Genomic DNA, 15,120 nt, shown 5'->3' on the forward strand with positions numbered 1-15,120 from the left:
CTGATGGCTTTTATTTTGAAGTGTTGTATCAGCTGCTTGTCTGTTGCCACAGTCACTGTGGACATCAAGGATCATCATCAGTGCCAGTGTCTGTGGCTTGTAACCAGAGGAAAAAAAAACTGAAGTAGCATGTAGCATTTGGGGTGTAGAGGAATTTATCGAATGCGTAGTATCGCCGGTATACTGTTGTTCACCTGTGTACCTTACTAGGTAACGTTTCTAACTAGTTCATATAATCTTAATAATAGTGCTAGTCATGTTAGCCACCTGACAGATCTGATCTGCCGACTGTTGTGTCGGATTCTAAAGGAAAACAGGCAGTTGGCCAACTAGCATGACAGCGATGGTAAACGAGATGGATTAGCTAACGTCAGGTCTCGTTTTGGTGGAAGATATAGATTATCACGCATCTTCGAAATCATCGGCAAACTGGCTTTGGTAACGCGAAAGTCTATGCAGTTAAATTACTTCATGAATGGGATATCATACCCATCTATCGCGCTAGTAACGTTAAATGCATGTTAGCTAGCTATGCTAGCAATAGAAGAATTGCATTGCGAACATAGATAGCCATCTCTAGTTATGATTTCTTAATTCAGCTCGATAGCCAGCTAATGTTGGCGGCTGGTTGGATATTCAGTAAATTGTAACGTTTGACAGTAGGGCGTCTAAAATCATTATTGATTGGTATAACATTAATTAGTGTGTTCTGTTAATAAGTTTGTTAGCTTGCGAGCCCACTGTCTGAAGATAACGTTAGCTTCTAGCTGAGCTAACGTTATTCGAGATGGCTACTGCCTCAGGTCTCCCCCCTGGTATGAGCGGATCCAGGAGTGGACCATCGGTAACCACGTCGTCTTCTGGAATTCCAGGACAGGCGCAACCTATGGTGGTTGTATGGGAATGGCAAGATGATTTCGGCTACTGGCGACCTTATAGTGGCCAGGTGAGCTGTTATATTGAACAATGCCTGCTACATCAAAGAGGATCAAGAGGTGGACCAGCTTCAACTAGCATCTCGCTTGGACAGTCGGATCCTAGCCTGGCGGCTTATATAATTGACATCCCAAATTTGAAGCAATTTCGGCAGGATACTGGTAAGTTCATGTACAGTACAGGTCACTTTGTGTTAGGTATCTGCCAGTATTTGCCTGTAACGTTAAGCAAAACTTGGTCCTGTGTTATGGCTAGCTTGGCTAACGTTTCACTAAATGGAGATGTCAAAACTAACGTTAGCGAATGTTAGCTAACGTTAACGTTAGTCGCTTTTATGCTAATGCTAACCAGGCGAGTTAAGGCTGATTCCGTAACTTGTTTTGTGTAACGATTTGCCAGAATGTTCGTTTACACTTGGTAAGCTGTTTCACGTCAAGCTATCAATGGTTATAAAGCTATATAATTTAACTGTTAGGTGATGTTACGTTAGCTAGCTTGTTGGGTATCCCAACCTAGCTTAATAGATAAGGTTACATAAATCCAGTCAGAAATGGCTTAACGTAAACATTAACTAGTACACCTTGTTAGCTGTTAGGTTGCTCTTCCTTCTTATTTTCTCGTAGGACCAATTCAAGTTGTTATTTCGATTAGACTAATTGGTAACAGTTTAGTTGAGTTCATCAAAACTGTTTTGCTCTGTGGTGACACTAAGTACTGATAACTGGTGATCATGTCAGTGAAACGTCTTATTGTTAACTAATGTTAATGCAATTAACAAAGTCGAGATCATTTTTTTGAAAAGCACTTTAATGAAGCTCCCCTTTTATACAAATAACCTTAATAATTGTCAGGATGGCTCGTAATTTGCTGTCTCTGTTAGGGGAAGGAATATTCTTGAGGATTAAGTGCTAAAATCTGACTAATGTGCCTTTCAGTAGTGTTTATTTGTTCAAATGTTAATGTTAGTGATGTCAACTCAGTGTACTTATATGAGATAGTATACATAACTTAAAATCATGTATTAATGGCTTTCTTAATTTGATACCCGCTGCAGGAAAACTGCGCTGCGTGCGCCGAAGCTTGTTCCCCCAGTCCTCAGCTTTGAGCAGTGGTGTCTTCTGGGAGTGGGCCAATGATGAAGGAGGGTGGACTGCATATGAGATACGCACCTCCATTTTGCTTGAGCACAGCTACCAGGCTGGACAGGCCACTGCTGACCTCGGGCCCCACGGGTACAACTACATTGTGGACCTAACCGCACTGGCTCAAGTGAACAAGACCTCGGGCTTCAGACGCCAGGTCCGCCGCCAGGCCACTGTGCCGTACTCGCTGGCCACGAGCTCCGTGATCCATTCCGGTCCGGCGTGCACCTGTCAGCAGTGTCTGAGCCACAGCAGTACCACTGGTCCCATGCCCAGTCGATCCCGGCACTCCTTCTCCGCTGGTCAGGCCAACAGGCCCAGCTTCCAGGGCCACGGACGCGCTGCCGGGAGCGTCCCCTCCTCGGTGTACTCCCCCTACCCCAGGAGGCCCCTGTCAGTGGGGAACATGTCTTGGGGTGGCCCCTGGAGCCCTGCGTCTTCCACGGCTCAGCCGTCAGGAGCAGGGCCCGTAAGTGGAGCTGGACTGTCATATGCTCCCAGTACGAATGGATTAAGGTAGGATTGCCACTCAAAATCGTGTATTACTCAAAATCAAAGAAAAAGATATATCAATGTTGACAAAGGTCATGGAAGCAGTCACCCCCATCATATGCTTATTGGTTAATCAATGACTAATGTATTGCTCATGGCTAATGGTCTTTTTTTGTTTTTATGGGACTAAGGTAATATAGAAGTTAGCATGACTGACATCTGCCTTTTGGCATGTGAAACAATGACATACTTTGACCTGAAGCAACCTTTACTCCATTGTTTTTTTATGCTGCACTATTCTATGTAAGTGTGAGCTATTAAGCTTCTTGCATTCACTGTAATGCAATAGGATGTAATAACCGTGTGTTATGGCCATTTGCCAGTGCCATTCATTTCTGTAGTGGCCACCTGTTTTGTACCTAAGCACTGCTGTGGTCAAAGCCCTGCTATTTCCTGTAGGTTCAAAGCCAAACATGGAATTCACTGGTGATAAAAATGATAAATAGCCCCTTGCTTGCTGTTGTCCTGTGCTTCAGTGGAGTTTAATGTTTCCACACATTGTTGCCCCATCCCTGTTACGAAGAAGATTTATAGATTTAAACAAGCAGTCATGTAGCATTTTTCATCCTGAAGTGTTTGCACCTCCTTGCTTCCTTGTTCACATTACTTTGGTTTAGTAGATTTTTTTTCCGTCTACTCATATCCGGTCCCTATGCTAGATCACTGTGGATGGCTCGTCGACTGATTTACAGAAACATGACTTACCCCGTGATTCATAACTAGCTGTTCTATCTAGACTTTCTATCTTGGGTTTTGTCCACCCACATCTGTGGAAAGACTTGCGCCCTTTGTCAGGACAGTGCAAATTCAGGCGCGGCGGGGAGTGCTTTGTCTCTGCCCTTTATGTTCACCTCGTGCTCGCACCAGGCTGGGCCGGCTGCTGTGAAGGGCTGACCACACCAGGAAATGCGGAGGAGTGACCGAGATAGAGAGAGAGGTTCTCTGGGCCTTCAGCTCATTGTTGTGATGTGAAAGAGGAAACCCCAAATTTAGAGCGCTATTGTTTCGCACCCCCCATTAGTCGGGTTGAACTGTGAACCTGGAAGAGCCTGTTTTTGGCCAGGCTGCTCCGACATCAATCATGCCCAGAGGAGGGTCATGTCCGCTGCAGTGACAGACAAACTACACCCCTGTTAAAAATGCAGAGGGAAGTTTCTAGCTAGTGATTTTGGCAAGAGGATACTCTTTAAAAAAGGAGGAGTAGCCTACTCTTGCTCATAGTAGAATTAACAAAGCCATCATTTTAATTGTAGAATAAGTCCCTGAATTTAGAGAGAAGGTTCTGATGGTGACAACTTTAAAATGCTTATAATGGTATCACCCTGTCCAACTTAAAAGCTTGAGATGCCAGTCTTGAGATGAAAACAAGGGTGAAATCATTTAGATATTTTAGACATTTAGATATTTATATATCAAGGGTGAAATCATGTTTAGATATTTAGATGTAGTAGGCCTATGACCATTTAAAACTTGTTGACCAGCATGCAAACGCAGTGAAATTGTAACATTAATGATCTGAGCAAGGTAGTTCCCGTGATTATTACTATCACAGGTCATGTGACGAGTGAATGCATGTGCATATATTACCAGAGGCAGACAACAATCAGTGGCCCTGCTGTTTGACACCACATTATCTTAGTGGTTGGATTGTAATTGTAAAGCACTCAAAGGGCATTCCCATGGCTGCTCCACTCATGGCCATATGCATCCCCCTGAAGTCAAAAGCACACTGACGGTGGGCTCGCCATCCGCGGTGCACTCGTGTTCATATTTGAGTAACGTGGTGTCAGCCTGCATCTCTCCTGGTGGTGTAGAGCAGAAAAGGCCCTTGGTATTAATGTGTATGTGTTGTTTTCCCCCAGCGTCCCGACCATCCCTGTCCACCTGAATGGGTCCAGCAGCGTGAGCTCGGCCCTGGCAGGTAATGTTGACATAGAGTCGAGTACCGCTAAAGGTCTTCAAAGAACTCCTTGAAATGTCGCTATTTAAACACAATTGTGTCACTCAGTGGTTCTTGTGAGTGTCAGTCTGTCCTAACAAGGTTAAGAGCACTTATTTGTCAGGACCAACCAAATTTTATTTACTGCATTGAGATGACCTCTAGTAGAATCCTTCATTTTCTTGATGAAAATACTTTGAAAGGCAAATCTAATTCTTCCTGTATTATTTCTTATTTATGGCATGATGGAAGATGTGGTCGATGAACAGACCAAGATGCATTAAACAAAAGTACCAGTAACAGTAGACATTTCTTGTTAAAAGTGCATGCTATTTTCCCCACGGTTTTACTGCTATAAAGGGATTTCAGGAATAAGATGTAACGGCATTTATTTTCCTTTTCACTTTTCAGCTGTTGTGTAAGTGATGTGATCTCTGGGACTTGGCTCACAGTACAGTTGGAAATGACGTAGATGTGTTTATTTATTTATTTTCTATTGTCAATGAGGTAATTTGCTCCCTCTTAGTGCTCTGGGTGGCATCCACACACATCCGACCCCATCACTTCCAGCTATCACACATTTTGCATTCACTCTGATCCCCCCCGAGAGAACACGTTTGGTTTGTCTAGTGTCCACCTCCATTGATTTATGTAGCATGTTTATGATGTCTGTGATGTGAATCAGTTCCATTGCAGAGGGACTTTGGATGGGGCCATCTGTTGACTCATTCTGAGGGGATTGGGGGGTAAGGAGTCGGGTACAGATGAGGCAGATGAAGGATAATGTGTGTTTGTAGTCGGGGGAGATCGGCCAGAGCAGGCTAGCTAGTGTCTGTGCCCTCAGAAAGAGAACCTCTCATCAAGGATAGTCTCATTCTAGGTCCTCTGGTTCCCAATGATTCACGTAGACAAGAGGCCAGATTTGTTGGGGGGGGGGATTGTAGGAACTGTCTCCGGCCATAGTTTCCTCCTCAGAACAACTGATAAGATAGTGGTCCAGAGCGAGAGCAAGCTGGACGCTGGAGAGAGGAGGGGGGGGGGTGCTATTTAAGAAGCGTTCTGATCTCCAGTCGACGCTGTGACCCTACCCCCACCTCTCATCACTTCTCCTCTCCTCCTCCACCACCCCTCCTCTCCTCCTCCTCCTCCTCCTCCCCCCTTTGCATGTGTCCACCGGCATGGGGGTCCGCTCCAGGCATGGCTTCCATTTTGATGTCAGCAGCCGGACTCGGAGTTGGCTTCACGCGCGCCCCCCACTGTCAGCGTGGCGCGGGCAGGTCCTCCAAAAGCCAGGACGGGGGCGCCGTTAGGAGGGCAAAGAGGCAGCCCAGGACAGGTAGCGCCGCCGCTCATGCCCCTATACCCCCCTCCAAGCCCCCCTGCCCCCCGCACTGAGCTCACGCTTCCCCTGCCAGACGCTTCAATCCTGCATGTGGGTCATTTGCTTCTGTTTTCTGTTCACCTCTGAGAGGTTTCAATCATTTTTAGCACTACACTCAGGGAGAGGTAAGCTAATCTCCAAAGAGTCTCATTTGGGTGTATTGTTTTGTTTGTTTGTTTGTGTTATTGACACTTTTGGTTTTGCTTTGAGCCATCCCCACAAAATTCCCATATTTGCTTGTGTTCATCTGTTTCTTGGCTTTGTGTCATGGCACCACTCACGCTATTTTGTGTTTTTTTGTTTTGTTTTTCATTTGTACATCTGACGTTTTTATTTGTCCATTTTTTTATCATGTGCATGATGCATTTCATGTTTTTGTTTTTGTTTTGCTACTTGGCAAATGCTCCTCTCATGCAGACTCTAATCAAAGTGCTGACCATCGTGTATACATTAATAACAGACCATATCAGGCTCATCTGTTGGAAACTCAGAAGCTCAGTAAAGACAATGACCGAGAGGGTACTTAAAAACAATTCATCTGACCATTTCAACCCATCTCAATCCAAAACCATGCCATACCAAACATCAAGTAGAATGTGTCTGTCTCATCCTCTCTGGTTTTAATCTGAAAGAATGCAGCCTCAGTGTGCTAAAGGCACTTGTTGCAGACTGACACTCACAAGCCTAATCAATTTGGTTGTCATCTAACAAAGAGGACGAGCATGACGTTCCTCTGCAGACAGTGGTGGCTAACGGTTGCATTATTCACACTAATGTGTTGTGCTGCTCTAAAACCATTCATCAGGCTGGTACAAGTAGTCAGGACAGTGTTTTATGTGCAGAAGGCTTTGACGTGTTCATTAGGCTATGGTGAGTGGGCATAAATTCAACAGTCTGTTCCTATTCTATGCAGATTTAAAAGGGTTCTTTTGAGGAGTTCTGTATGTCTTGTGCTTAATACTTTGTTATTTGCTTTTTTATTTCACAATGTGGGCACTGTTATCAACAACAAGGCTAGAGCACAATAGATCATGAATCTTAAAACCTGTTTCAAATATGAGGGTTTTTTAAAAAAATAAAATAATTTCTTTGCGTTTAGGTGGAGCTCAAAAACCAGAGGATGTCATTCAGAGGTACATGGAGGAGGTAGCACCACCTGCTGACGAGGTATGCTAGCAGCAGTTGTCTTCATCACTTTTCTCTTCTGTGGAGTTCCCTTGACATCTTGATGGTTCTCAAATCTTCTATTACTATTCAACATTTTCAGCTAACCCCTTTGAATGCTTTAGTTGTTAGCAGCTGTGCCGTTATGTGATGTCTTCTTCCGACTGAATCTCATTCATGGAAGTGGATGTTGTTGTTTTCCCCAGGATTGCATCATTTGTATGGAGCGCCTGATGTCTCCCTCTGGCTATGACGGCGCCTCTGAGGGGGGACGGTCGATACAGCCCAGCACTGTGGGAAAGCTGACCAAATGTGGACACACTCTACACATGCTGTGCATGCTGGCCATGTACAACAATGGAAACAAGGTGAAACAGCTGCTTTGTTTGTAAAACAGAATGCCATCACATCAGCACTGATCAGTTTCCCAGCAGGAACGCTTGCAAACTGGTATGCTTGCACCAGGTGTTATGTGTCGACCATAAGGGAGAGCTTTCTGTGCAGTGGCTTTTGTAAACAACATGGTTGGTTTATTGCATTGAGATGTTGAAAGTACTTTCTGCTTTCTGATTGCAGGACGGCAGCCTTCAGTGTCCTTCTTGCAAGACAATCTACGGGCAGAAAACAGGAACCCAGCCGAAGGGCAAGATGGAGATCTACAGTGTGTCTCAATCGCTTCCTGGACATGCAGACTGTGGAACAATTCAAATAGTGTACAACATCTTACCAGGGATCCAGGTAGAAAAGCATGTAAATGTATGGTTTTGTTCCCCCCATGACTTTTCCTGAAGTGGTGTGATTAATGAAGCCCACGGTCTGTTCGCAGGGCCCAGAGCATCCCAACCCAGGCCAGCCGTACACCTGCAGAGGCTTCCCACGCTTCTGCTTCCTGCCCGACAATGAGAAGGGCAGAAAGGTACGTTGGTGGCAGCAGCTTATCTCCGACTTATTGAGTCGACTGCATAGAGCCGGAATGTGAGATGACGCTGATGTGCTGAGTTGGTTTTTGAGTGATGATATTTGTGCTTAAATTTTGTAGACTTTTAGGATGGTATTAGGGTTTAAATGCGATGTCTAGACTTTTAGGATGGCATTAGGGTTTAAATGCGATGTCGTTTTGATTTAGTAACAAAGTTCATGGCGACTACCTGCAGGTGTTGGAACTGTTGAAAATCGCATGGACTCGACGGCTCATTTTCACTGTCGGCACGTCGAGTACCACGGGGGAGCCTGACACGGTGGTGTGGAACGAGATCCACCACAAGACCGAAATGATGTCGAACATCTCTGGCCACGGCTACCCAGACCCCAACTACTTGGAAAACGTGCTGGCCGAGTTGGCATCACAGGGGGTGACAGAAGAGTGCCTAAAACAGGAGCGACGGAATCAGGGAACGCCAAGCCCCAGCCACTGATTGGCCCTCCTCATCCACATACCATCTCTAAGCAATCATTGATTAATTAATGATTAATACAGAAGGGAGTTTAGCCTTATGTAGTGTTCTGTGTGGGACTCTGGTGTGTGAGCGTGTGAACGTGGATTGTATGGTGCCAAAGGCATGCGTTAATCGATTGCTCCATCCAGCCTTGTCTGTTTTAATCCTGCACTCCACCTGCGTCCATACAAGCTCAAGAGCCTTGAGTGGAAAGCAACAGAGACAAAATGTCAGACTAACCCAAGGGTACATGTTTTGTTTTCTTCTTCCATTATGGCGAGAATTAGAATTATTTTGTCCTGTTGCAAAGCCTGTTTCAGAAACAAAAACTTCAACATGTAGCATAAAAATATTTCACACTTTTTTCCGTGCTATCTGTTTTTTATCTTGAAAAAGACAAAGCAGAGATTGGCTTTCAGGCACCCTGGAGTGCAGTGAGATCATCCAAAAGGGGCGGGCTGAGAGAAAAAATAAGGCGTTAAACGCTTTTGATGATTGGAGGCCTTAAGAAGGATCAAAGTCGTGTTTCTGTTGAATATACGTTATGTGGCTGGCAGCTACAGTCGGAAACATACATACATTTCTGTGGCACTTTAGTTTTTACAGTGCATTTAATCATGAAATAATTCCAAGGGTGACATTCCGTGCGTGCTGATCTGTGCAGCATCATTTCAAATGAACAGCTCTGTCATTTGCCGTTTGATTTTTTTCATTTGCAGCATTAGAGACAGTATGAGAGCTCCTCTGTGGCACTGTCAACTTATACCCTATGAAATGAGCTGCCAGTGTGTCTTGAACGTGGCATGTACTATTCCACAGAGTGCAGAATGTGAATACCGTGAAAGTTTTTATTTGTTTATAGACAGGATTGGGGTCAGTGCAAGGTGGTGTTTTTTTTCCCCCCCGCAAGTACTGTTAAGTTTATTTTTAATTCAGGTTTCTATGACAAACACTGTCAGCAACTTAAATAGAAGTGCAACCACAATCAGACATGAGATGTGTTCAGTTCCAGTGAATTCACCTGCTGCATTTCAGTTCAGGAAGCACAAGGGACATAAGGAACATAAACATGATGGTATTGTTTGTATTCCTTAGTAGGCTCTCACAATGCATAAAGCATTCCTCTTCTAAAAAGATTAGTTGGCGCTAATCTCTAGTGCCACCTCAACCAGTAAGCCACCATTTTTTCTGCTTAATTTGGTTTAAGCTTCATGTACTGTATGTGTTTTGAATGAATAGAAAAACATACTGGGAAGATTATTCTGATAGTGCAAGGCAAACAAGTTGCCATTTTGAGACCTTGTCACTTAAAACTCTTTAATTCTAAGTCTCTTGGCTATTTCATCCTAACTTTCACAGTCTGGTCAACCTTATGCACTTCATAGGATCCATTTGGTGGAGTGTACAGTTGTATGCAAGCATATATTTAACATTATACTGCAATAAATGAACAATTCATACAAATTATGTTTCATTGCTCTGGGTATTAAATGCATGCAAAATGTTGGATAGTAGAAACATATTCTGGCAAAATATTACTCTCTGAGTGTTTTACTTTGTTGCTTAAGATATCGGACACAAAGATGATTCACAGAGAGATAATCAGACTCTTCCTCAAACAAAAATAAATAATACAAGAATGAAGAACAACTACCTCAGGGTCTTATGGATCCTAACATGAGTTAAAACTTGTAGGAGTTATGATAATGTTCGTAACTTTTGACACATTGTTAATTACTTATGACAGATTTTGTACAAATGGTTCTCAAGAATCACTTCTAGGTACAGCTGTTGAACAAATGGTTCTCAAGAATCACTTCTAGGTACAGCTGTTGATAATGTCCTTTAAAGATTTATTGGCCAGATGCAAGAGATTGTCTCATTACTTAAAGTGTTTAACATGCTCAATTGTACCTTATTCAGAATCTAACACTTTTAAATGACAAAGGAGAGTTTTATTTGTTTTACACTTCCTTTTGTGCTTTTAATACAAAAACAAAATTACAAAGCAATCAAAATAAATGCCTTATTTCATTAGACAACCTTTTTATATATTGTTGTAAGTGCCACTAATAAGCTTTAACACATGTCAATGCACAGACTCATGTAGGTTTTCCTGGGGTTTGCACACAACTAGTTTGAGAAACCACACACTTCACTCACAGAAGCAGCTGATGTAAAAATGTCAATGATCAGATATTTGCAAAGACTACACAGTTTAGTCTGACCGTAGACCCTCTATACCGAGTTCCAGAGGCCAATGGAATTTGACAGACAAATGTTACTCTGACAATTGATAAAATCTCAATTATCAATTGAAAGAGCAATAAATAAAAGAGCCTACAGTACAATATGTATAAAACAGCAGGAGTTTCAGAGGTATTTGAACTAACAAAATGCAGAAGTTGCAGTAAACTTGTTTTTGCCAACTCAAAAGTTTCAACTGATTACAGTGCATTTTCAGGAATAATGGCTGTAGGCCTACACTGAAACCCAGAACGCATGTTTCTTCACATTCTCACCCACAGGCTCCTGCAGACGGCAAAGAACAGTTGCCTACTATATTAGCCTGACTTTAAAGTCACCCTTTACGGAGTCACAAATGGGCTTTACATGCTACTCAAGGTCTCTCTCACACACACACACACATTTTACAGTCAGTTCTCTACCAAATCAAACAAACACAGAGACTTTTTCTGTTCACTTGAACACAGTGAAATGTGTGAACACGTATTTACAGTTGCAGGTCTTTGATGGCTCCGCTGAAGAGGAACAAAACAAGGTAGGCCTATTTACAAATTGGTTTCTTTGAAGTGTGAATGATCGTGTCTGACCTGTTGGCTCTCTCCCATAACAGTACTCTTAACCCCTCTGTTGGGCCATGTTTTCTCCTGTGATATCGTAGGCAGAAACAGCAAAAACTGGTCACAAGGCAGGTGAGGAGAATATGAGAGTTATTTACCTGCAGTGACTACTGTCTCTCTGCAGGGGGCAGTATTGCATTTTCAGATTAATGGACATTACTTGTATGGAGAAGAATTGCTGTATACCCTGTAATTATAGGCATAAAACGTACAGTTTTTAAGTAAATCTTCTACTTCCATCTTCTGAAACCAGTATTGAGACCCTCTCTGATGCCATCTCATTAGGAGACATCTATGCTTTCTGTTGTCCGTAATTAAAATGATGAGTGGAGTCATGATAAACTTACTCCAGTAAAGTGTGTCCCATTTGTACCCTGCAGACATAGCTCTCCCTAAAATTAGTTTTAGTCTCAAATAATTTCCCCCCTTAGACGGAAGTATCCTGTGGAACATCATTTTACTGCTCTGATTTAATGAACTGCTGACAGAGAAAACTAGAATTGCGGTTCCGAGGAACTGCAAGAGTGGGTTTGATCAGGGGCTTGGAACTCGGCCTCATCCAAGGATTCCAACGGTACCTCATTTATGAAATCATTTATGAATAACGCTAAAACGACAAGGACCAGCGACACGAAAGTAACGCGCGCACTGCTCCGCAAGCCCACTAATAATAAGAAAACTTAAGAAGAACAATAGTGGGCTTGCTCCGCAGCTAGATCAAACCCACTAATAAAGTAAACTTAAGAAGAACAATAGTGGGCTTGCTGGATCAAACCCACTAATAACAAGAAAACTTAAGAACAATAGTGGCTTCGCCATGCTGTGGTCTTGCTGGATCAAACCCACTAATAAGTAAACTTAAGAAGAACAATAGTGGGCTTGCTGGATCAAACCCACTAAAAATGTGTCCCATTAAAGTTAGCCTAATTAATATAATAATATAATGCTTATATTACGGCATCAACTAACGTACAGGCCAAACCCTTTTGGGGCCAAACCACCCTACAATTGTGTATGGTGATAGTAATGGTACCAGGTACCAGGGAATTCTACTGGAGGGAAGGCAACTGTGGAGATAACATTGAAATCTGCTGTGTGTGTAAGCTCCTATGGATATAAAATCCTCCAAAAATGTGAGATGTCATGTCAAGCAGAAGCCATGAAAGGCACACTGTACTGCGAGCCAATGATGTGAAGTCTCAAGGGCCCAGACAATGGGCCGTCTATTCCATGAGCCTCCTCAGAAGCTATGCCAAAATGTAATTAATCAGAGTGTCAGATTTCATCAGAAAGTGTTGACATACAGTGTTCTGCCAAACGGCTTATCACACAGTGTGTTCACAACTCCCCGGAGCTAATTGGTCTTCGTAGTGCTTCGTATCAGAATAAAATCAATTTGCTCCTCTTTCATGTCACTCAGCGTTTGTTACCACCGTCATTCAGCGGGGCTTTACACACGTTCCCAAAAAAACATCTGCCCCACTTCTAAACCAGGTGAGGTATGGGGAATGTTATTTTGCTCTTAAACATTTGACAGGTTGTATTTTATATCAAAATGGTACTGAAGAAGAAAATTATAGATTTTCCCAGCTAATGCTCAAGTTCAACATTTCTAGGAATGTCCCCTGAGGAATAGGCCACACGACATGAAACTGAGCAACATTCTAAGATACAAAAAGAGCAACAAAAAAAAGAACAACCACCATGGCATTTTGAAGACGAAGCAATATGCAAGAGTTTTATTCCCAGTAGATATGCAGCAGCATCTGTTGTTTTTAATTCTTAGCTTTCCAGACTCACTGTTTTACAGTATATAACTATATTATTTGCTTTTGAGTCATGTGGTTATTTTTGCACACAGAAGATGAGACCAAATTGCTAACTTCCTTCTTGTTCCTTGCTTTGCAATTACACATCCCAAACATTATATCATGCACCAGTGAATGATGGCACAGGAGGTGGTAACTGTGTTAGGCTGGCTTGATTTACAGACACTCTCCTCCTACTGAGTGGAAGGCCCCTTCCAAGTAATAATCCAGAGCTTCCTCCTTGTGCTATCCATCAAATTATATATCGATCCCTGGCATCCGAAAATTGTTCAAAACTTCTGTTCCACTCTGCCTTTTTGGCTGTGACATAAACTCGTCTGTCTGCTCTGATGGGCAAATTGACATATTGCGTTTGCAAGATTGGAAGCAGAACTAAGTGCAGACCAGTGATAATTATCTGTGTTTCACTATTATTGAATTGTCATAAAAAAATGTATATCTTCATTAAAAAGTTATACAGATAAGTGAAACCATAACTATTGTTAAAATATGGGGCTTATTACAACATAAAGTAAGCTTCAACTTAAACTTTGTACAGCTGGATCACCTTTGATGCAATCAGGGAGTTGATTGTAGAGCTAAAGTACAGTGAAGGGTAAGTGAAGGGCAGCCGTGGCCTACTGGTTAGCGCTTCGGACTTGTTACCGGAGGGTTGCCGGTTCGAACCCCGATCAATAGGCAAGGCTGAAGTGCCCTTGAGCAAGGCACCTAACCCCTCACTGCTCCCTGAGCGCCGCTGTTGTAGCAGGCAGCTCACTGCGCCGGGATTAGTGTGTGCTTTCACTGTGTGCTGAGTGTGTTTCACTAATTCACGGATTGGGATAAATGCAGAGACCAAATTTCTCTCACGGATCAAAAGAGTATATAGACTTATATATATACTATATACAATTTATGTTTATGATAGGCCTACTTCACCAACAGATTTTTCTCTGGGTGTGCATAACTTAAACATTTCTCAGTGGTAATTTATTACAGTAAAGTGGTATTTAGTGATTTTTAAACAAGCAGCTTTAAAGTCAATCCTGTGACTTATTGGAAGCCAGTGTAAGGACTTAAGTATTGCTGTAATGTGGTCAGCTTCAATTTTTACAATTCAGAGCTATTTTGATGGCCTTTTGGAAGACCTGTGAAAAGACCATTGCAATAGTCAAGCCTGCTGGATTTTTCATAATCATGTTTTGTTGGATTTTGTTTCCATGGTGCTTTCTATTTCTCAGTGATTTAACTGAGAAACACTTAACACTTTTTAATTTTAATTATTCCACCAATCGTCTACAAAGTCTGACATTTGTCTCTAAGTCCTTGAAAGTGTCTGCTCAAAGAGAGCACTCTTGTGATCATCTGTGACTCTCTCTCACAGTCATAGATCTGTTCTGAATGAGTTGGGACATAAAAACATCAAAGAACACACAGACAATGATCAGATATGGCCTGATAAGTCTGACAATTATGGAGATATTGAGACAAGGTCCAGTGTATGACCAAGAGAGTGAATCGGCCCCTGTAGTGTTTGCCTGAGGGTGTCCCGTAGTGCAGTCAGTTCCTTAGCATAACCGTTTTCTGGATTATCTACAGTGGATGGCTTATAAGAACAGAAAGTCAATACTGTGTTTTTGAAGCATGTGTGAGTAAATAAGAGCAAAGCTCTCGACAAGGACTCATGCTCAATTTGGGGGCAAACAAAGACATTTTGACTACTACTGTGCAGAACAGGCTGTTTTTTAAAGGACTTTTGGTGCTCAGAGAAGATTGGGAGTACATTAAGTATTGACTACATTAAAAGAGTTCCTTGAAAATAGTACACAAAGAAGATGGTATCTCCTTCGGGTCACTAATGGCCTGTGGTCAATGACCCTCTTGATTACATTAGGTAC

General features: G+C 42.6%; 1 protein-coding gene across 3 annotated transcripts; it reads left to right on the forward strand.

Annotated features, from left to right (window-relative positions):
• Positions 1-55: 55 nt before the first annotated feature.
• dtx2 (deltex 2, E3 ubiquitin ligase) lies at positions 56-10,017 on the forward strand. 3 transcript variants are annotated; one of them, XM_042092308.1, is made up of 10 exons: positions 56-210; positions 873-1,097; positions 1,991-2,594; positions 4,493-4,551; positions 5,765-5,905; positions 7,050-7,117; positions 7,321-7,482; positions 7,691-7,852; positions 7,941-8,030; positions 8,269-10,017. In XM_042092308.1, the coding sequence occupies exons 2-10, from the start codon at positions 887-889 to the stop codon at positions 8,527-8,529; spliced, it is 1,758 nt and encodes a 585-aa protein (XP_041948242.1). In that variant the 5' UTR covers positions 56-210; positions 873-886; the 3' UTR covers positions 8,530-10,017. The 3 variants fall into 3 exon arrangements, with proteins under 3 accessions (XP_041948242.1, XP_041948241.1, XP_041948244.1); XM_042092307.1 differs by having other exon boundaries at positions 56-1,097; XM_042092310.1 differs by lacking the exon at positions 5,765-5,905 and having other exon boundaries at positions 56-1,097.
• Positions 10,018-15,120: the final 5,103 nt, after the last annotated feature.

The sequence above is a fragment of the Alosa sapidissima genome, chromosome 5 (assembly GCF_018492685.1).
Source record: "Alosa sapidissima isolate fAloSap1 chromosome 5, fAloSap1.pri, whole genome shotgun sequence".
Lineage (NCBI taxonomy): Eukaryota > Metazoa > Chordata > Actinopteri > Clupeiformes > Clupeidae > Alosa > Alosa sapidissima.